Source organism: Chiloscyllium punctatum, chromosome 1, assembly GCF_047496795.1.
Source record: "Chiloscyllium punctatum isolate Juve2018m chromosome 1, sChiPun1.3, whole genome shotgun sequence".
In the NCBI taxonomy this organism is placed as follows: domain Eukaryota; kingdom Metazoa; phylum Chordata; class Chondrichthyes; order Orectolobiformes; family Hemiscylliidae; genus Chiloscyllium; species Chiloscyllium punctatum.
The window spans coordinates 156,689,830-156,713,626 of record NC_092739.1 but is presented as its reverse complement, the minus strand read 5'-3'; the positions used below and the strand labels follow the sequence as shown (position 1 = coordinate 156,713,626).

The 23,797-nt window shown below is 45.2% G+C and overlaps 1 protein-coding gene across 2 annotated transcripts in view; it reads right to left on the bottom strand.

Moving 5' to 3' along the window:
- The window catches only part of LOC140481344 (dedicator of cytokinesis protein 2-like), a 1,260,160-nt gene that overhangs the window by 1,023,510 nt on the left and 212,853 nt on the right, over positions 1 to 23,797 (bottom strand). For both annotated transcript variants that reach the window (XM_072577382.1, XM_072577391.1), the window contains exons 11-13: positions 21,773 to 21,848; positions 19,795 to 19,874; positions 6,478 to 6,603 (exon numbers count right to left, since the gene is read on the bottom strand). In XM_072577382.1, the coding sequence (XP_072433483.1) occupies positions 6,478 to 6,603; positions 19,795 to 19,874; positions 21,773 to 21,848 (282 nt within the window). The remainder of the gene's footprint in view (positions 1 to 6,477; positions 6,604 to 19,794; positions 19,875 to 21,772; positions 21,849 to 23,797) is intronic.

The following is a 23,797-nucleotide window of genomic DNA, read 5'->3' as shown; positions in this document are numbered from 1 at the left end:
CCGCCTCGTGATAGCCATTTCCGCCCTGGGAGCAAGTCCCTGGCTATCCATTCTATGCCTGCCCTCTCATCGTGTACACCTCTATCAATTCACCTCTCATCCTTCTTCACTCCAATGAGAAGTGCCCTAGCTCCCTCAACCTTTTGTCATAAGACATGCCCTCCAATCCAGGCAGCATCCTGATAAATCTCATCTGCACCCTCTCCAAAGCTTCCACATCCTTCCTATAATGAGGCAACTGGAACTGAACACAATATTCCAAGTATGTTCTAACCAGGGCTCTGTAGAGCTTCAGCATAAACTCACGTCTCTTAAATTCAATCCCCCTACTAATGAAAGCCAACGCACCTACGTCTTCTTATCCAAACAACTTGGGTGGGAACTTTGAGGGATCTGTGGACATTGACCCCAAAATCCCTCTGTTCCTCCACACTGCCAAGAATTCTGCCTTTAACCCTGTAATCTGTGTGCAAATTCTACCTTCCAAAATGAATCACTTCACATTTTTTCAGGTTGAACTCCCTCTGACACTTATCAGCCCAGCTCTGCATCCTGTCAATGTCCCATTACAACTGACAACAGCTCTCCACACTGTCCACATTTTCACCAACCTTCAAGTCATCAGCAAACTTACTAATCCATCGTTCCACTTCCTCACCCAAGTTTTTATAAAATTCACAAGGAACAGAGGTCCCAGAACCAATCCCTGTGGAACACCACTGGTCACGAGCTCCAGGCTGAAAACTTTTCATCTACCACCACCCTTTGTCTTCTATGGGCCAGCCAATTCTGTAAATAGACAGCCAGATTGCCCCGTATCCCATGCCTCCTTAACTTCTGAAAGGGCCTACAATGGCAAACTTTATCAAGCACTTTGCTAAACAACCACATCGACTGCTCTACCTTCATCAATGTTTTTTATCACATCTTCAAAGAATTCAATAAGGTTTGTGAGGCATTATGGGTGGCACGGTGGCACAGCAGTTAGCACTGCTGCCTCACAGCGCCAGAGAACTGGGTTCAATTCCCGCCTCAGGCGACTCTCTGTGTGGAGTTTGCACATTCTCCCCGTTTCTGCGTGGGTTTCCTCCGAGTGCTCCGGTTTCCTTCCCCAGTCCAAAGATGAGCAGGTGAGGTGAATTGGCCATGCTAAATTGCCCGTAGTGTTAGGTGAAGGGGTAAATGTAAGGGAATGGGTCTGGGTGGGTTGCGCTTCGGCGGTGTGGACTTGTTGGGCCGAAGGGCCTGTTTCCACACTGTAAGTAATCTAACTGACCCTCATAAAACCATGCTGACTATCTCTAATCAAACTGTACTTTTCCGAAGAAGGGTCACTGGACCCAAAAAGTTAACTCTGATTTCTCTCTACAGATACTGCCAGACCTGCTGAGATTTTCCAGCAATTTCTGTTTTTGTTTCTGATTTCCAGCACCCATAGTCGTGAAAATGTTGAAACATATTTATGGAGTAAACAAAGAGGAAGTGTTTCCAGCAGTCACAGGATTGCTGAGATGAGGACACTGATTTCAAATAGTTGGCAAGTGACCAAAGCAAGGGCAATTTTAAACAGCAGTGAATGAAGATCTGAAATGTGCTCCTCAGAGGAACATGGAAACAAGTTGAACAGTCATGATTGAAATGGATTCAATTAGCAATATAGCACTGAAGGAGGCCATTTGGCCCATTGTGTGAACCATTTAGTAGAGCTAGCCCCTTGCTGTTTCTCCCTCAGTTTGATCATGGGTTTTTCACCATAGGTATTGATCCAATTCCATTTGGATTGTTGTTGAACCTGCTTCCATCAACTTCTCAGGGAGTGCATTCCACATCACAATTTCAATGACTCAATAACTCTCTGAAGAAGGAAATCTTCTCACTGGCTCAGCCTTAAGATGTATCCTCCGTTTACTGACACTCAAACAGCTTCCCCTTGTTTACTCCAGGAAAATGGTTCACAATTTCATCCACACCTGTCAAATCTCCTTTCCACCTAGCGTACTCTCAGGAGGATAACCCTAGCTTTTCCAGTCACTGTACACTGTGCAGATTGTTGAAGATGATGATTGGGAGGATGCAGAAGTCTTTTTTTTCATTCATTCACGGGATGGGGGGCATCATTAGCCAGATCAGCATTTTTTGCCTGTCCCGAATAGGTTCCACAGTGGTTAGCACTACTGCCTCACAGTGGCAAAAGTGATTACTGCAGATGCTGGAGATCAGAGTCTAAATTAGACTGGTGCTGGAAAAGCACAGCAGGTCAGGCAGCATCTGAGGAGCAGGAAAATCAACATTTCAGGCAATGAAGGCTACTACTGCCTCTCAGTGTCAGGGACTGTGTGGAGTTTGCACATTCTCCCCGTGTCTGCGTGGGTTTCCTCCGGGTGCTCCGGTTTCCTCCCACAGTCCAAGGTTGTGCAGGTTAGGTGTATTGGCCATGCTAAATTCCCCTAAGTATCCAGGGATGTGCAGGCTAGTTGGATTAACCACGCATTTGTCTAGGTAGGATGCTCTTCGGAGGGTCAATGTAGACTTGATGACTGAATGGACTCTGTCTGCAGTGTGGGGATTCTATAGCTCTAATTACCAAGGTAGTGGTCAACCAAGTTGCTGGGGTCTGAAATCCCACCTAGGCCAAATCAGGTAAGAACAGCATTTTACGGCACATTTTACAGCAATCATCAATAGCTACAATGAAAGCATAATACTGTGGTTGCTGCAAATCTGAAACAAGCACAGAGAAAGCTGGAGAAACTCATCAGATCTGGTAGCATTTGTGGAGAGAAAAACAGAGTTAATGTTTCGAGTCTAGTCTGAGTCTTGTTCATTTTAGTGGTTTCAAATTTCGCCATTTATTACAGTGGGATTTAAATGCAGGTTCCAGAACATTACTATTACCTCTGCAACAGAGTGAGTAGGACAAACTGCAGGTTCATGAACAATTGAATCATAGAATCATAGAGATGTACAGCACAGAAACAGCCCTTCGGACCAACTCGTCCATGCCGACCAGAAATACTCAATTAGTCTAGTCCCATTTGCCAGCATTTGGCCCATATCCCTCTAAACTCTTCCTATTCATATATCCATCCAGGTGCCTTTTAAATGCTGTAATTGTACCAGCCTCCACTACATCCACTGGCAGCTCATTCCACACACCACCCTCTGTGTGAAAAAGTTGCCCCTTAAGTCCCTTTTAAATAATTCCCCTCTCACCCAAAACCTCTCTCCTCTGGTTTTGGACTTCTTTACCCTGGGAAAAAGACTTCGGCTATTTAGAGTTGACAGTGCGGTGCTGGAAAAGCATAGTAGGTCAGGCAGCATCCAAGGAGCAGGAAAATCGATGTTTCAGGCTGGAGCCCTTCATCAGGAATTCCGGATGCTGCCTGACCTGCTGTGCTTTTCCAGCAATACACTCTCAACTCTGATCTCCAGCATCTGCAGACCTCACTGTCTCCACTTTGGCTATTTACCCTATCCATGCCCCTCGTAATTTTATAAACCCCTATAAGGTTACCTCTCAGCCTCCAATACTGCATGGAAAAAAGCCCCAGCCTATTCAGCTTCTCCCTGTAGCTCAAACCCTCCAACTCTGGCAACATCCTTGTCAATCTTTTCTGCACCCTCTCAAGTTTACCAATATGTTTTGATATAAGGGTGACCAGAATTGTACGCAGTAATCTAAACTTGGCTTCACCAGTGTCCTGTACAACTGCAACATTACACTTCAACTCATTTTCTCAAAGTTCTGACCAATTTAGCCTCTCCCTTTAGCTCAAACCCTCCAACCCCAGCAACATTCTTCTAAATCTTTTCTGAACTCTTTCAAGTTTCACAACATCCTTCCTATAGCAGGGAGACCAGAATTGAATACAGTATTCTAGAAGTGGCCTCCCCAGTTGTGCTGTGTTACATAAAGATTCTGTATAAAAAAGGTTGTTTTGACATCGATTTTAATTGATCTATTCACGATGCCTTGTTGTCCATGGAACGGACAACAAGTTTGCTGAACCATCTGGTCTTTCTCTGCCGATCAGTTTTAGGAGCAGGATCTCTTCGAATCTGCTCAGCCACTCTAGATCACAATCGCTCTTCTAACTTGTTATCCTAGTCCTGTGTTTTCTCCAAACCCCTTGATGTCATCCATAACTATGAATCGAATGATCGCTATCTGAGGCCTACTTGATGACTGAGCATTCACAGGCCTCTGGGATTGACAATTCCATAGATACTACACCCTCTGAATGAAGACATTCCTCTTCACTTCAGTCTTAAATGACTTGTCTTTTATTCTGGGACTGTCATTCCTCGATTGTAGACCCACAGGCAGGAGAAATATACTTTCTGCTTTGTCGCTGAATATCCCTCGAGGAACGTTGGAATTTTCCACAAATCACCACTCACTCTTCTCAGAGAATACAGGCCCAGTCTCCTCAATCACTACCCCAGGGATCGTCTTCCCATCCCAGGAATCAGTTGGATCAACCTTCGCTGATTTTTTTAAATAGATGCTCCACAGAAAGTATCCTATCTGGATGCATCACAGCTTTGTATGGTATCTGCTCTGCTCGAGACTGCAAGAAACTACAGAGAGTTGTGAACTCAGCCCAGTCCACCACAAAAACTAGCCCTCCTTCCATCGACTCCATCTACATTTCCCACTGCCTTGGGAAAGCAGCCAACATTATCAAAGACTCCTCCCAACCCGGTCACACTCTCTTCTAAACTCTCTCATCAGGCAGAAGATACAAAAGTTTGAAAACACATCCCGACAGATTTAAGAACAGCTTCTTCCCCGCAGTTATCAGACTTAAGAATGGACCACACATATATTACAGTTAATCCTTCTCTGTAGCTGTAACATTATATTTTCATACTGTTCTATTACCCTGATGCACTTAGGTAAGGGCATCAGGGTAATAGAAACAATACTTTTCACTGTATCTCGGTACATGTGGCCATAATAATAAATCAAATCAAATATGGTAATTATATCTTTCGTTCAGCAATGGGACTAGAAGTGCCCACATTACTCCTGCTGTCACTTTACCAGTGCTCTGTACAAATGAAACAAGAGTTCTTTGCTCCTGTATTCAAACCCTCTTGTAATAAAGGCTAAAACACCATTTGCTTTCCAAGCTGCTTGCTGCATCTGCATGCTAGCTTTCAGTACCTTATGAACAGGGATACTTGGATCTCTTTAGACATCAAACGGGGAAACAATAGCCTAGTGATGTTATCGCTGGACTGTTAATTCACACATCCAGATAATGCCCTAGGGACCCAGGTTCAATTCCCATCATGGCAGATGATAGGATTTGAATGCAAGAAAGAAAATCTGGATTTAAGAGTCTACTGATGAGGGCTGGCATGGTGGCTTAGTCATTAGCACTGCTGCGTCACAGCACCAGTGACCTGGGTTCAATTCTAGCCTCTGCAAACTGTCTGTGTGGAGTTTGCACATTCTCCCTGTGCCTATGTGGATTTGCTGGTTTCCTCCCACTGTCCAAAGATGTGTAGGTCAGATGGATTGGCCATGTTAAATTATCCATGGTGTGCAGGGATATACAGGCTAGTTGGATTAGTCATGGAAATGCAGGGATATTGGAGTGGGAGGGGGGCAGAGTCTGGGTGGGATGCTCTTCGAAGCGTGGGTGTGGACTTGTTGGGCCAAATGGCCTGTTTCCACACTGTGGGGATTCTGTGATGACCATGAAACCATCATCACTTGTCAGGAAAAACCCAGCTGGTTGACTAATGTTATCGAGGAAGGGTAACTGTTATTCTTAGCTTGTCTGGCCTACACATGACTCCAGACTCACTATGTTGCTGACTCGTAACTGCTCTCTGGGCAATTGGGAAGGACAATAAAAGTTGACAGAGCCAGTGATGCCCTTATGCAATGAATGATTAAAAAAAAGTCAACACTTCCCAATCTCTTACCATTTAAGGAATACCTTGCACCTTTGTTGCTCCTACCACACTACCTCACACATTATATTCCACCTCGGAGACTTGCAAAATCCCATTTGAAGCTTCTTTTCATCCTCCTCACAATTCACACTCTGACCTGACTTTGAATCACCCGAAAATTTGCAAATATGACAGTTCCCGCCCCACATCCAAACCATTGACATAGACTATGAAGAGGAGAGATGCAAGCATTGATCCTTGTAAGTCTGTTAATTTAAAACTCTTCACATAAGCCAGTGTGGGACCAAGGGGCAAAATGGCCTCCCTCTGCAGCACATGATTCTATTACTCTGACATCAATTCACTTAATAGTGACCAATACTCACTGTCGGGTGTGATCTTTAGGGGTCCCTGTCTAAGAGGACTCACACAATCTGAAGTTAGCACTGACCTGAAAATATCAGGGCATAGATAAGATATTCATTTCCCACAGCACAAAAAAGATTGAAAGTGCCATCCATTGGTGTAAGTGATTATTTGTGTTCAGAACAATTAACACTGACAGACCTGGCATGATGATCTCGGGAAACCCCATTTTCCTTGCCACCACAGTGTTTCTGTCCACCAGGTGAGGGTGGTTCTTTCGAATCTGTTTCAGATCCCCCGATAGCAACTTCATGGAGACCCAGAGACCTATGAGAAAGGCAAAGATGAAAATCACACTTGTGTGTTATTCCATACACAATTTTTCTCCCTGCGAAGTGCGGGCCAGACAGGAAAATGGCACTGAAACCACAACAGTGTTATGGACCAGGCCAGACCCTCTCCAAACATTCCAAGAAAGTAGCCCAGACCCTTACTTTGCTAGTTATTTTAAGCAGGTGCAGAGTGGATATTCCAGGAGAGATACAGCTGGTCAAACAACATAATTTTAAATAAAACAGAGTTTATTTACAAGTTTACCAAATGAAACACGAGCAAAAGAGAACAGAATATAGAACAACTTTACCTACATGAAAATGCAACAGACTATCCCAACTTCATGATGCTGCTCCAAATATTTGCAATAATCCCCATTAAAACCCTTTGACACAAAAGGTAAAATCAAACACAGGGTCTTATAGGAGAGAGAGAGAGAGAGAGAGAGAGAGAGAGAGAGAGAGATGGCAGAGAGATTCAGCATGGAATACCTTCTTCCATGTAGCTGTTTCCTGGACCATCAATGCCAAACTGAACTGACTGCTTTTCAGTGAACAGCCAGACTGTTAAAACAAAACCATACCAAACCAGAGAAAGGTTGAGCTGGAAGAACAGGCCATGCCTCTTTCATTGTACAAATTTTTTTTTTTGTAAAACTTGAAAGCCTTTTGCCTTAGGAAATATTTGTTGGCTATAATCAAATTGGCCCTAAAATCCATCCTAGCCATGTATTTCCAAATCGCTGCTTTTACGACCTCTCTAAAAAAACAATCCAAGGCGTGTTGCTGAACAAAGAGACCTTGGAGTGCAGTGGAAGCCGGGACGCTAAATGTCTTCAAGGCCGAGATTGATAGGTTCTTGTTGTCTAGAGGAATTAAGGGCTACGGGGAGAACGCTGGCAAGTGGAGCTGAAATGCGCATCAGCCATGATTGAATGGCGGAGTGGACTCGATGGGCCGAATGGCCTTACTTCCACTCCTATGTCTTATGGTCTTATGGTCTTATGGAGTGCAGGTTCATAGCTCCTTGAAAGTGGAGTTGCAGGTAGATAGGATGGTGAAGAAGGCATTTGGTATGCTTTCCTTTATTGGTCAGAGTATTGAGTACAGGTGTTGGGAGATCATGTTGCGGCTGTACAGGACATTGGTTAGGCCACTGTTGGAATATTGTGAGCAATTCTGGTCTCCTTCCTATCAGAAAGATGTTGAGAAACTTGAAATGGTTCAGAAAAGATTTACAAGGATTTTGCCAGGGTTGGAGGATTGTAAGGGATAGGATTTATGAACATCTGGATAGGAATAATGTGATCAAGGATAGTAAGCATGGTTTTGTGAAGGGCAGATCGTGCCTCACAAACCTTATTGAATTCTTTGAGAAGGTGACTAAGGAGGTGGACAAGCGTAAAGTGGTATATGGATTTTAGTAAGGCGTTTGATAAGGTAGGCTACTGCAAAAAATGCGGAGGTATGGCATTAAGGGTGAGTTGGAGGTTTGGATTAGGAATTGGCTGGCTGGAAGAAGACAGAGGGTAGTAGTAGATGGTAAAGGTTCATCTTGGAGTGCAGTTCGTAGCGGTGTTCCGCAAGGATCTGTTTTGGGACCATTGCGATTTGTCATTTTTATAAATGACCTGGAGGAGGGGCTAGAAGGTTGGGTGAGCAAGTTTGCGTATGATATGAAAGTCGGTGGAGTTGTTGATAGTGAGGAAGGATGTGTCAGGTTACAGCGGGATATAGATAAGCTGCAGAGCTGGGCAGAAAGGTGGCAAATGGAGTTCGATGTAGGTAAGGGTGAGGTGATTCACTTTGGTATGAGTAACAAAAAGATGGGGTACTGGGCAAATGGTCGGATACTTGGTAGTGTGGATGAGCAGAGGGATCTTGGTGTCCATGTACACAGATCTCTGAAAGTTGCCACCCAGGTAAATAGTGCGGTGAAGAAGGCATATGGCATACTGGCTTTTATTGGTAGAGGAATTGAGTTCCAGAGTCCTGAGGTCATGTTGCAGTTGTATAAGACTCTGGTGCGGCTGCATCTGGAGTATTGTGTGCAGTTTTGGTCACCATACTATAGGAAGGATGTGGAGGCACTGGAACGGGTGCAGAGGAGGTTTACCAGGATGTTGCCTGGTATGGTAGGAAGATCGTATGAGGAAAGGCTGAGGCACTTGGGGCTGTTTTCATTGGAGAAAAGAAGGTTTAGGGGTGACTTGATAGAGGTGTACAAGATGATTAGGGATTTAGATAGGGTTGACCATGAGAACCTTTTTCCACATATGGAGTCAGCTATTACGAGGGGGCATAGCTTTAAATTAAGGGGTGGTAGGTATAGGACAGATGTTAGGGGTAGATTCTTTACTCAGCGAGTCGTGAGTTCATGGAATGCCCTGCCAGTAGCAGTGGTGGACTCTCCCTCTTAATGGGCATTTAAACGGGCATTGGATAGGCATATGGAGGATAGTGGGCTACTGTAGGTTAGGTGGGCTTGGATCGGCGCAACATCGAGGGCCAAAGGGCCTGTACTGCGCTGTATTTTTCTATGTTCTATGTTCTATGAACAGGCTGGGGCTGTTTTCCCTACAGCGTCGGAGGCTGAGGGGTGACCTTATAGAGGTTTACAACATTAGGAGGGACATGGATAGGATAAATAGATAAAGTCTTCTCCCTGGGGTGGGGGAGTCAAGAACTAGAGGGCATAGGTTTAGGGTGAGAGGGGAAAGATATAAAAGGGACCTAAGGGGCAACTTTTTCACACAGAGGGTGGTACGTGTATGGAATGAGCTGCTAGAGGGAGTGGTGGGGGCTGGTACATTTGCAACATTTAAGAGGCATTTGGATGGGTATATGGATAGGATGGGTTTGGAGGGATATGGGCCGGATGCTGGCAGGTGGATTAGATCGGGTTGGGATATCCGGTCAGCATGGACAGGTTGGACCAAAGGATCTGTTTCCATATTGTACATCTCCATGACTCTATGACACAGCAATAACCTTGTTAAATGAGCAGCATCATCACAACAGGATCAGCCGTGAATTTCCTGAATGGCGGAACAGGCTTGATGAGCCAAATGGCCTGCTCCTGAAGCCTCTGTTCCTATGTCCAATGTCAAGGCTTCACAAAATGGTGGCGGGATCAGGACCCTAACAGGGTCCACAATTCAAAGTTTTGACGTCATGTACACCAAGGCAACAATGACTGATACCTCCTGCTGTCTTAAGGCTTCATTTCTCCCTCTGCCACTCGTCACTGAGGGGTTGTAGCAATTTTCTAGCCCTGAAGTGGGGTTACAAAAGGGAAGTATTTGAGAAGCATAGTCCTATGTTTCTAAACGTTAGTAAAAACTTTAAACCCTCTGTTCCTCACATCCCCCCACCAATCCTAGAAAGTTATATCAAGAGATATTTGAAGCTTTCAAGAGTTCACTCAATTGAATTTTGTGAGCTAAGGGGATTATGGAGGTAATACAACTGAACTGGGCTGAGCTGCATATCAGCCATGATCTAATTGAATAATGGAACAGCGACAAGGCACGTTCAACCCTTGGATTGACAGCAGAGGATGGAGCAAAGACAGAGGATTATTTGAAGGAATGGTCAAAGGCTTTAAAAAATAGAAACAGGACTTATTTTTTCGGAAAGGTGAAACCAATGCATTTGATGATTTTGTTCCTTACTTCCGGAGAAAGGGTGGGAGTTCCAGTTCTGAAGAGGAGTCACTGGACCCAAAACATTAACTCTGCTTTCTCTCTACCAGAGCTGCTGAGATTTTCCAGCAATTTCTGTTTTGGTTTCAGATGTCCAGCAGCTTTTTCATTTTTTTTTGTGTGTGTGGGAGTTTCAATCCTGCACCACTGCTAGAGTTTCTGCTGGAGTTCTGGTGGGAAAGTCCGAGCGATGTCCAGCTCGGAAACTGACCCTTTGGTCCAACTCGTCCATGCTCATTTGCCAGCACTTGGCCCATATCCCTCTGAACCCTTCCTATTCATATACCCATCCAGGTGTCTTTTGAATGCTGTAATTGTACCAGACTCCACCACTTCCTCTGGCAGCTCGTTCCATACACGCACCACCCTCTGCGTGAAAAGGTTGCCCCATAGGTCCCTTTTAAATATTTCACCTTTCACTCTAAACCTATGCCCTCTAGTTCTATACTACCCCACCCTGGGGAAAAGACCTTGTCTTTTCACCTTATCTATGCCCTCATGAGTTTGTAAACCTCAATAAGGACACCCCTCAGTCTCCAATGCTCCAGGAAAAACAGCCCCAGCCTATTCAGCCTCTCCCTATAGCTCATGTTGAATTTATGCTATTTTGTTGATGACAAATACTACATTTGATGATCATCCTGAAATTTTCTTGAGAAGGAGATGACAATCCTCCTTTTTGAACACACAGACATACATGGCTTTGTGATTGGAGTCAGATACAGCTAAGACAGCTTCTCTTCCTGAAACAGCATTAATGAACCTGATAGTTTTTCCAATAACCCGTGAGTTTTTTGTTCACTGTTACTGGCACTGACATTCTACTATCAACACAGAAAATGCTGGACAAATAAACAGGTCTCCACAGATGCTCTCTCCACAGCATCTGTGGAGACAGAAAAGCAGAGTGAATATTTCGATCCAATATGACTTTCTCAGCGGTTAGCACTGCTGCCTTACAGCCCAGGGACCAGGGTTCAAATCCCCCCTTGGACAATTGTCTACGTGGACATTCTCCCAGTATCTGTGTGGGTTTCCTCTGCACTGGCTTCCGCCCACAGTCCAAAAGTGTACAGGTTAGGGTGGATTGGCCGTGCTAAGTTGCACATAGTGTCCAGGAATGTGGAGGCTAGATGGATTAGCCATGGGATATGCAGGGTTACAGGGATAAGGGGGGGAGGGGGGGTCTGGGTGGGATGTTCTTCAGAGTCTCAGTGTAGACTTGATGGGTCAAATAGCCTGCTTCCACACTGCAGGGATTCTTTGATTAAGTTAACCCTGTGCCTGTCGGAGTTTTGCAGAGTTAATGATTATTGCTTCGAGATATCTTTCAATATCACTGACTAACATTTCCTCAGCTGAACAAGTTTGCGACATGGCTCATTGTGGCTAGGATGTACTGAGTGGGCTGAATAGCCATTTTATGCTCCCATGACAGAAAGAGTGATGGTCTCCTGCCTCATTACTGCAGATAAATAACATCGGTGGAATGAGTTTGGGCAATGACATGATTCTCTAGCACAAAGTGTTCTCTCATTTGACGCTAATGGGCCGAAAAATAATTGAAATAGCTCTGGGCAAATTTGGGCTCACTGTAAGATAGAGTGAGCATTCGAAATGGATGCGTGCCAATAAAAGTTGGTGTTTGACCTTCTGACCTCTATTTCATCTAAAGATTCCTGGAGTGTAAAGCCTGCCTTGGTAGAGTATCCTTGAGCAAGGCTGGGTTTCAAATTTGTTTTTAATTCAAGCAAAGAGCAGGAGGCCGGAAATTGGGCTCAGCGATGCCCCGCATTTGGGCGCTATGGGCACCATTTGAGGACCAAAATGGCTTCCAGTGATTGTGGAGGGTGTCATACTGGAGACCATCTTGGTTATGATCATGACATTTCCGGCAACCCACACTTGCTAGAAATATGCAGAGGCAGCAGGTGACCAGTTGGCTTAAAAACTGCTCTCATGCTTGTTCTGTCCATTTGGAAGGGCAGGGAAAATAAAAATAAACAGGGATGCACAATAGGTCAGAGCTATTGGAGTTTTTCATCACAACATACAAAATAGAAGCAGGAAGAGGCCATTCAGTCCCTCAAGCCTGTTCCATCATTCAACCTAATGAACTTCTACATCACTTTCCTGCGCTATCCCTTGATATCTTTAAAACCTAAAAGATCATTCTTTTTCCACTAACAATTGAAGGAGGTTACAGAGATAGGGAAAGACAATGCCTTCAGAGGGATTTAAATCACAAGGATGAGAACTTTAAATATAAATAACTACTTCAATTTAAATCATGAGAAAAGAATGAGGCAACACTTGAAAACGCAAGAGCATTTTAAAAAAAAACTCCCTCTGTGCTTTCACTGAAAGTGGAAAGGACAACGGAAAAAAGGAAACTAAGAAAGGAATCTAAGCTTCCCAGTTGCAAAGGAAACCAAAACTGAAACCAAAATTTCTGGACAGGTTAATAGTGTTTGAGGCTTTATAATGGTTACAGAGACATCCAAACTCAGTAGCAGTGATTAAAGAGTCCAGTGGTACAATACAGGCATGTCAAAGATGACCGAGACCAGATCCAAAGGCTGAGAATGAATTACCGCAGCTGTTTTTATTTCTTGAAGGTAACGTTGGTGGAAGGTAAAAGGAGGTTCTGTCAAGATGTGCACGTTTTAGTGAACACTGTGCCTGAGGAGGTTAAGTCAGTTGTGTGTTGCTGTTGGCCGGGTCTCAGTCTTGGAAGGAAAGGAGTTAAAATGTTTTTTAAGAAAGACAGAGTTTTGAAGGACTTTCTGGCAATGTTTGATCAGCGAGATGTTACAGTCTGTTCTCTGCATTGATTCGTCTCCCCATGCCTCTAGAGTCACAGAGGTATACAGTACGGAAGCAGACCCTTCAGTCCAACCCGTCCATGCTGACCAGATATCCCAAGCCAATCTAGTCCCACCTGCCAGTGCCTGGCCCATATCCCTCCAAACTCTTCCTATTCATATACCCATTCAGATGCCTTTTAAACATTGTAATTGTACCAGCCTCCACCACTTCCTCTGGCAGCTCAATCCAAACACATACCACCCACTGCATGAAAACACTTCCCTTTTGGTCCCTTTTATATTTTTCCCCTCTCACCCTAAACCTATGCCCTCTAGTTTTGGACTCTACTACCCTGGGGAAAAGACCTTGGCTATTTACCCAATCCATGTCACTCATGATTTTATAAACTTCCGTAGGATCACCCCTCAGCCTCCAACAGTCCAGGGAAAGCAGCCCCAGCCTATTCAACTTCTCCATACAGGTGCATTGACAACCCAGCTAAGGGCCTGAATTGATAGCAGGCAGGGAAAGCTGACCACTGACATTCTCACCGTTAACTTAATTGGAACATATGAAAGAAAATGGTGGAGTTGCCATTCACCACACTCCCATCCCTGGCGCCAAACCCATCCGATGGACGGGCACAAGATTCTGCCATGCCTGCACCCACAAAAAACATAATTTATGGGCATGCAAGCTCTCGTTCCTGCCACTATGTCAATGTTTAAAGGGAATCATGGACTCTCACAGTAACCTAGTAATTTACTCCTCCAATGGGTCAAAAAAAAAGTCGCCATTGTCTTACCAGACCAGACGGCTGCTCTCTCATCAGAGGTGAGAGGTGAGAGGTGGTGGGTTAGCCTGAGGATCACACTCCTCGGGTGAGGGGGAGAAATCTTCATGGTGATCTCAGTTGGCGTGGGAACTGAACCCATACTGTTGACATCACTCTGCGTCATCAACCAGCTGTCCGGCTAACTGAGTGAACTGACCCCCTCAGGATAACCAGGGCACTGCCAAGGGGACAGCAGTGGCTCTGCAGCATACCATCCTGCTGTACCGCCTCGGAGGGACAACATTCCTCCTTCTACAAATACTCACTGTCTGCACTAAGAAGGGTGGCATGGTGGCTCAGTGGTTAGCACTGCTGCCACACAGCCAGGGACCCTTGTTCAATTCCCACCTCGGGCTATTGGCAGTGTGGAGTTTGCACATTCTCCCTGTGTCTGTGTGGGTTTCCTCTGGTGCTCCAGTTTCCTCCCACAAACCCAAAATGTGCAGGTTAGGTGAATTGGTCATGCTAAATTGCTCACTGTGTTCAGGGATGTGTAGGTTAGGTGCATTAGTCAGGGGTAAATGTGGGATAATAGGGTAGGGAAATGGGTTTAGTGGGTTACTCTTCAGAGGGTTGGTGTGGACTTGCAGGGCCAAAGGGCCGATTTCAACTCGGTGGGGATTCTATAATAATAATTTTGAAGGTAAGGCAGAAAACCCAACAGTTCAATATGGATTTCCTCTGGGTGCTCTTGTTTCCACCTGCAGTCCAAAGATGTGCAGGTTAGGTGGATTGGCCATGCCAAATTGCTCTTAGTGTCCAGGGATGTGTAAGTTAGGTGCATTAACCATGGAAATGCAGGGTTACAGGGATAGAATAGGGATATAGGTCAGGGTGGGATGCTCTTCATGGGGTCGGTGTGGACTCGATGGGTCAAAGGCCTGTTTCCACACTATAGGGATTCTCTGATTCTATGAGTTCAGGTTTGCATACATGTGAAAGATCTGTGTGGGTAACGTTGGTATGAAATGGTTTCATTGTTGGATGAATTCTATTTCTGAACTATGGCCACACTGAGATGGCCTGTACCAAATGAACTGGAAGATACGGGCTTAAGGAATGACTGTGATGTCGGGATAACATCTTAGAGAACTGGTGGCTCTGTCCCTCCTCACAAATGGTGGGTCTGGAGCAAAGGCCGTCACTTCCTTATCTCCTCCCTACCTTCTTATCCTCCCACCCCTCCACTCAAGGTGCCTTCTGGTGAGTCTGGTTGCCAAACGTGGTCTAGTGAGTACAAGATGGGGATTTGCAGGTCATAGATCACTTGCTCTGGGAGGTGAAAGTTTGCACTCTGACATTCCGTGTTGCTGATGGGGCTGTCAAACTAATGTGTCAGGTGCTCGAGCGCGGCCATGGGCTCGAAGACTGTTAGCTTCTGCTTCTTGTGGTGGCAAAATGATTACAGACATGGTTGAATGTCGCAAGATTGAATTCATTTCAGCTGCTGCCAGGTGAATGGACATTAACTCAGAAGATCCTCCAGTCACAGAATCACATTTACGAGGGGAGCAGCTAGACCGGAACATACCTGCCGTTAACATCTAGATGCGATAAAAGACACCCCGCACCAGTGGGAATCCCACCAGCCTGATGAACCTCTCTCTGATTATTCTGATGGGGATAAAGTTCCCTTGTGGTGACAGATGGGGATTTGAGAGGTTCTGCTGATGCCATGGGCTCTCATTTCTGGGTAGATGGGCAGATTGAGAAATCTAGGGCAGCAATGATTGGCAGTGCCATCATCAGCAGGCTGTAAGGGCTTGCAGGAGTTGGAACAATCCAGTGACCAGCTCTTTAGTGAAATCCATGAGCCTCGGACACTGCTCCTGGTTGAGTCCAAGAAAGGAGTGGTGCTTAGTAAAGATCCTTGGTGGATCAGGCCTTCGCCGGAGAACTATCTTCCTCCTCCACCCAATGCTGCCCGCACTCCAATTACAAAGCAAGCTGCAGTCTGAGAGGTACCACAACCTTAGGCCCCACTGCTGAAGCAGGACAGGCCCAAAAATAACCTCCTTGCCAAAGCCCAGGGCCACTCTTTTGAAAATCTCAACATTAGAAATTATATTGAAGTTGGACAGGACATTGGTGAGGCCGCACTTGGAGTACTATGTTCAGTGTTGGTCACCTTATTATAGGAAGGATGTTGCTAAACTGGAAAGAGTGCGGAAGAAATTTACAAGGATGTTGCTAAGATTCAATGGTCTGAGTTATAGGGAGAGGTTGGACAAGCTAGGACTTTTTTCTTTAGAATATAGGAGACTGAGGGAGGATCTTATAGAGGTGTCTAAGACCATGAGAGGCTCAGATGGGGTGAATGCATTCAGTCTGTTTCCCAGAATGGAGGACTAGAAGGCATCAGTTTAAGGTGAGAGGGGAAAGAATAAAAGGGAACCTGAGGGGCAACTATTTCACACAGAAGGTGGTACACATATGGAATGAGCCAGTGGAGGTGGTTGAGGCAGGTGCATTAACAACATTTAAAAGGCATTTGGATAAATACATGGATAGGAAAGGTTTAGAAAGATATGGGCCAACTGCAGGGAAACAGGGTTAGTGTGGATGGACATTTTGTTCGGCATGGGCCAGTTTGGGCCAAAGGGCCTGTCTCGAGGTGTAGGACTCTATGACTCTGTCATCCACACACCGCTTTCACTAATGCTGCACAGGCCAGGTCAGCCAAAGGCAAGTCAATTGAACGCCAGGTGGGTTGGCTTTTAAATAGTGCTGGTGGAGGTGGAGGTCCTAGGGACAGCTGACCCTACGTTCGCCATGGAGTGATTCGAAAACAGCATTAACTGGACCCATATTGTAAAAAAAAACGAAATAGCAGATCTTGTCTCAAAATAGAGTTAGAGGTTGTTTGACAGTGAACACAGGGAAGACAGTGATGCACCCTTCATCCAGAGGCTCAGGCAAAATCTCTGGGCACATGGGCTCATATCCCAGCATGAAATGAATAAACCGGCAAAGCATAAACTTGTCTCAGCAATGTGACCGTGACAACTATCACGAGGTGTGTAAATTGGAATTAGAATTAGAATCCCTACAGTGTGAAAACAGGCCCATCAACCCAACAAGCCCACACCAACACTTCGAAAAGTAACCCACCCAGACCCACTCCCCCACTCGATTCCACTCTGGGCAATTTAGCACAGCCAATTCATTTAACCTGCACATCTTTGGGACTGGGAGGAAACCCACGCAGGCACGGGGAGAATGTGCAAACTCCACACAGACAGTTGCCTGAGGCTGGAATCGAACCTGGGTTCCCGGTGCTGTGAGGCAGCAGTGCTAACTGTTGAGCCACCATGCCGCCCGAGAGACCAATCCAGTTCAGTCATGCCCCTTGGGGGCTGTCACAAAATTGGCGTGTAAAAACAAAATAGCGAAATTGGAAAATGTGGGGGAAAGCATTGTGATGTCCCTTTAAAAACTGGTGGCCTTTTTGGTGTTCAGAGATTTAAAAATGAATGTCTGTGGGAAAGCAGCTTGAATGGACACATTGTATCAAAAAAGCCGTTGAGTTAGCAGGCCCAGACAACAGTTTAAATTCAGCCAATTAATTTAAAACAGCACTTGGAGACTAAGGACCAATTAAATTTAAATCTCATAAGTTCAAAATGTGGAGGAGCAGAATTAGGCCATTTGGCCCATCAAGTCTGCTCCGCCATCTTGATTGTGTCTGTTATGCCCTTCAGCTCCATTTTCCTGCCTTCTTCCCATAACCCCTCAATCCATGACCAATTAAAAATCTGTCCAACTCATCCTCAAATTTACTCACTGTCCCAGCATCCTCCACACTTTGGGGTAGTGAATTCCACAGATTCCAACCCTTTGGGAGAATTAGTTTCTCCTCAACTCTGTTTTAAAATTTGCTACCCCTTATCCTAAGACTATGACCTCTCATCCCAGAATGCCCCACAAAAGAAAGCATCTGTTCCACGTCTATTTTATTCACACCTTTTATCATCTTGAAAACCTCAATTTGATCTCCCCTCCTTCTTCTAAATTTGAGAGTGTATCGGCCTAAACTGTTCAATCTCTCTTCACATGACAAATCCCTCATCTCAGGGATCAATTGAGTGAACCTCCTCCGAACTGCCTCCAATGCCAATGGAGGCAAATCAAATCCCAGCCACTTCAAATCCCAGCATTTAATGAATAAACCGGCAAAGCATAAACCTGTATCAGCAATGGTGACCATGACAACTATCGTGGAGGTGTGTAACAACCCATCCAGTTCAGCCATGCTCCTTGGGGGCTGTCACGAAATTGGTGTGTAAAAACAAAGTGGCAAAATTGGAAAACATGAGGGTAAGCATTGTAACATTCCTTTAAAAGCTTTCCTCAAATAAGGAGAGCAAAACAGTGCACAATAATCCCCCAATGCAGTCTCACCAATGCCTTGCATATTTACAACAATGCTTCCTTACATTTCCATTCTATTGCTTAAGGTATAAAAGTCAACATTCCATTCACTTACTTTATTGTCTACTGTACCTGCATGCTAGCTTTCTGTCTCTCAATTACCTCAAACTAATCGGATTGCAAAGAAGTTAATATGTAATCACAGGTATAAAAGATGCGGGCATTTGAAAATTAGAGGGAGAGCCACCTGCCATCTGAACTGAGAGCAAACACACCATCTGAGAAAGAAAAATCAGGCTCTCACAAGAAATCTCCACGCTCTCTAAAACAAAGCACCACCCACCTATAAGGCACATGGCACATTTAGCGAATATTCTTGACACCAGTATTCGACAGAGAGAAGCGTTCAGAACAGGAGAATAACAAAGAAACTATCCCCGAAAGCAGAATCAGTGGAGGATCCAGTCTGTGTGAATCTTGAGAGACTAAGTTTTAATTTATTGTTCTTATTAATTGGATTTACATAAGTGGGACCTGTGTTATTGAAACAGCATACCAACAGAATTTAATTCAGCTAGGGGATAGGTAGTAATTAGGGAATAATTCTTCAGTTGGTTCGGAAATCTGTTCATTTGTTCAATGTTGGAGTTAGATAAATAAATTATTAATTGGAAAGTGAGTGAAAGGATTTCACTCCATTTAACCACTCCTTTATACCCCTTGTCACACTACGTTATCAGATGAAGTCAGGTGCTCCCCTCTGGGTGTTTCAGTTGTTATCATCAGAGGGATAAGTGAAAGTGGGTACTGCAGATGCTGGAGATTAGAGTAGTGCTGGAAAAGTACAGCTGGTTAGGCAGCATCCGAGGAGCAGGAAAACTGACGTTTCCTGATGAAGGGCTTCTGCCCGAAATGTCGATTTCCCTGTCACTCGGATGCTGCCTGGCCTGCTGTGCTTTTCCAGCACTACTCTAATGTTATCAGAGGGATGTCAACCTGCCCTTTGTAACAGGGACAGAAATCCACCATCCTTGCCAGGTCTCGTGACTCCAGACGCACAGCAATGATAATTCCCCTCCACCATGCTGCCTCTCAGGTCGAGGGCAATGAGGGACAGTCAGGGAATACTGGCTGTTAATCAGCAAACACACATCTCCCCTGAAACAACAAAGGAGGAATAGTCACACATTCCTTGTGTACCTTGACAAACAAGCTGCATGTTTGCCCAGTTGGCCCTGCCACACTGCGAGGGCCATGATGGGAGTGACCACAAGTATCCCAATGAACTAAACCCCTTCCCTCACCCCTCGCCACCTACAGCATTCAGGCCACTTCCAACAGCACTAAAGTCCAGTCCCCTGAGATAAACATAGCTTGGGCCTAGATAAATATTAATAAAAGTGGATTTGAGAAAGATAAAGGCTTTGCTGTGCTAAAGTGCAGAGAGACTTTGAAAGGAATATGTTACCTTGTCCTTTGTGGTTTATGTCTTTGGCAGCGACAACCTTATGGATTAAAGTGTGGAGGAAATCATTTTCAGCTGCTACTCTGTAGGGAGAGAAGGAAAGAAAAGAATTTTGAAAATAATTAACTTCAGGAGATACTTCTGGAAGATTATTCCATGTCGGGAGGTCACTTGAGTGGTGTAACGCCACAACTGACCAAACTCATTAGCTTCAAAAGAAAGCCAAAGCAATCCACATCATTCCTGTCTCATACCGCAGGGAGGATTATCAAGGCCTCCTGTTACCTGACAGGGCAACAGGTCAGCCATCCGTGAAATTGCTCTGAGCATTTGTGCACGCCGACCGTTTGAGAGCCTGTGAGAGAGAGAGCTAGCTGCATCTTAACAGCCAGCACAAGGCGCTGCAAGAAGTGCAATTGCATTAGAGGGCCAGGATCTGACTTCCAGAGGAAGCCAGGAACAGGAAAAGTCCAATCGGCACCGGAATCCTGTGTTAGAACACAGCTGGTCATTCATCCAATCAACCCCTCAGTCTGACAATCCTGACCAACATATTGGAGCAATCATGATGATTGGCCAGGTGGGTGACAGGGAGAAAGATAGTTTTGGGTTACAGGAAAATATAGACAAATTGGTCAGATCAGCGGCAGGTGGAATTTAATCCTGATAAGAGTGAGGTGATGCACTTTGGAAGAAATAACAAAGCAAGAGAGGAATCAATGAATGGCAGGGCACTAGGAAGCTCAGAGGATCACAACAATCTTCGAATGCTTGGCCACACATGCTTGAAAGCTTCAAGAGGGCAGGATAATGGGGTAGTTAAGAAGGTATACAGGATGCTTGCCTTTCTCGGTTGTGGCACAGATTGAATAAGCAGAAAGGTTACACTGGAGCTGTATAGAATAGGGTGGATCAGTGGTGAACACTGCTGCCTCACAGCACCAGGTTCAATTCCACTCTCGGGTGACTGTCTGCATGGAGTTTGTGCATTCTCCCCATGTCTGTGAGCCTTTCCTCCCCCAGTCCAAAGATGGTCACCACACCTCAGGAAGGACATACTGGCACTGGAACGTGTCCAGTGGAGATTCACACGGATGATCCCTGGAATGGTTGGTCTAACATTTGAGGAACGGCTGAGGATCCTGGGATTGTATTCATTGGAGTTTAGAAGATTAAGGGGAGACTTAATAGAGACGTACAAGATAATACATGGCTTGGAAAGGGTGGACGCCAGGAAATTGTTTCCGTTAGGCGAGGAGACTAGGACCCGTGGACACAGTCTTAAAATTAGAGGGGGTCAATTCAGAACAGAAATGCGGAGACATTTCTTCAGCCAGAGAGTGGTGGGCCTGTGGAATTCATTGCCGCAGAGTGCAGTGGAGGCCGGGACGCTAAATGTCTTCAAGGCAGAGATTGATAGATTCTTGTTGTCTCGGGGAACTAAGGGCTACGGGGAGAATGTGGGTAAGTGGAGTTGAAATGCCCATCAGCCATGATTGAAAGGCGGAGTGGACTCGATGGGCCGAATGGCCTTACTTCCACTCCTATATCTTATGGTCTTATGTGCAGGATTGCCCACACTAAATTGCTCATGCTGGGTGGGTTATTTCTAATTCCACATTGTAAATGGGGAATTGCAATTACACAAATAAAAGTCAAGTAGCAAAGCTCCAATTATTGTTGGGGTGTTTCCTACAGGGAGAAAGTGAGGACTGCAGATGCAGGATAGCAGAGTCAAGATGTGACGCTGGAAAAGCACAGCAGGTCAGGCAGCATCCGAGGAGCAGGAGAATCGATGTTTCGGGCAAGAGCCCTTCATCAGATGGCTCATTCCTGAGGAAGGGCTCATGCCTGAAAAGTCAATGCTCCTGCTCCTCGGATGCTGCCTGACCTGCTGTGTTTTTCCAGCACCACACTCTCGACTCTGTTTACTACAAGGAACTGCCTGGACAACATGAAGACAATATAAGTTTATACTTACTGTTGAAAGGGAATAAAATGGTGTTTGTCCTCATCACTTTCCGCCTTGCCTTTCAAAATGTCGGTAATGTCCATTGCTGCAAGAAAGAAAGGCAATGTTTGGATGAGACTAAGCCGCGTTAATATTCCTCTCCCCAATTGAATCCTTCACCCCAACCTGTCCCTGTGTAACTGAGATGAGGGGGGAGAATTTTGCACAATACTCAACCACACACAGGGGTACCACAGCTGATGGAATTCTCTCTGACATAGACGGGCGACTGGCTGACATGTCGAAAAGCCCCACAGGACATTTAGAAATACATTTTCATCAATTCAGTTCTTTTTGAACCTCAGTTCCATAGTACTCAGTTTCAATGCAAGTTTCTACAAACTAGGACATGTGGGGACCAGACAACCTACCTTTTCATGTCAAAAGCAGAATACTGCGGAAATCAGAAACAAACCCAGAGAATGCTGGCGAAACTCAGCAGGTTGGGCAGCACCCAAGGAGAGAGAAACAGAGTTAACGTTTCGAGTCTGATATCACTCTGTTCTGAAGAGGAGTCTTACAGGATTCTCCGCAGAAACTGCCAGACCTGCTGAGTTTCTCCAGCATTCTCTATGTTTACCTTTTGTGCTATTGATCGCAGGAGAAGGACGAATCAGGACATGGGGAGGATTCCCATGCTCCAACTGGAATAAGCCATAGAATCTTCCTGACAGGGTCGACAGGACTTTGACATATCGCCACATCCTGAGGAAGGTACCTATGGGAATTTAGCATTTCCACTCCCCTCGTGGGAGTCTGAATCTGGATCACATGGATCAGAGTGAAATCTGAACCCCCAAAGAGAGAGTGAGCTGACTCTTTGGGCAAGGGAGTTTTAGGATAATGAACTGGCTGGTTTTGTATAAAATGCTGAGAACCAAGGCACTCTTTGTTCGGCCTTCTGTAAAGTTTCCTGTAATTTATTTTTGGAATGGATAGCAATGGTTGAATTTAACTCTTGGTGTAAGTGGCAGAACAAGATCAAGCAGAAAAGGAAAAGTAGACTCAAAAAACAATGAGAAATCCCAGACAATACATCAACAACAAGTTTTAGATTAGCTCTTGCAACATTCTCAACAGATCAGTCATTGGTAGAGGTGTTAAGCAAATTGGAGATTGGCACTGCTCCATCGCAGCTTTCTATTCATGGGAGTGGGTATCACAGGTGATCCCAATAATCGCGACCCATGGCTCTTGTCCTTGAACCGAGTGCCTTGGAGGCCAGTGAGAAGCCAACATTTGGATTTGAAGCCACATGTAGATCACACAAGATGGCTAATTTCCTTCCTTGAAGAGTATTTGTGTAGCCACCGAGATTTTGTGACAATCAGGGGGAGTAATTCATTCATGGGATGAGGGCAAGATGAGGGCTAGGCCAGCAATTTTTGTCCATCCCTAATTGCCCAGAGGGTAGTTAAGTGTCAACCATATTGCTGTGGGTCTGGAGTCACATGTAGGCTTAAAGGACAATACTGAGCCAGATGGGATATTGTGACACTCGACAATGGATTGACTGCAAATTCCACCATCTGCCATGAACCCACATCCACCAGCCTCTGCCTTTCTAATCAAGTGATATTGCCCACCATATCAACCACCCTCTTTGAACCCCTGCTGTCCCACTGCTAATCAGTGGTCAGTCTGATTATGGAGAAATTCTATATGGCTGTGAGTCGAGATGAGATGAGGGAAACATGGCTTTGACTTCATGTGATGAAGTCCTTGCTGTCCCTCAGCCCCACCCTTTCTGGATTTTAACTGGCTGTCTAGTCACCCAAATGTCAATAGTTGTACCATGGTTTATAAATCCTTCTTCAATCATCTCCCACTCCAACCATTCCAGCCTTACACCTCAGTCCATTCCCTACACTATCCCATCCTCTATCTTTTCTGGCCTGCGATTTTACTCTAACTGTTACAGACTTCATCCTGTCATGGCCATATCACCCCTCTTCTTACCCTTGAAAGTCTCCTCAAAATCTTACCAAATGTGTT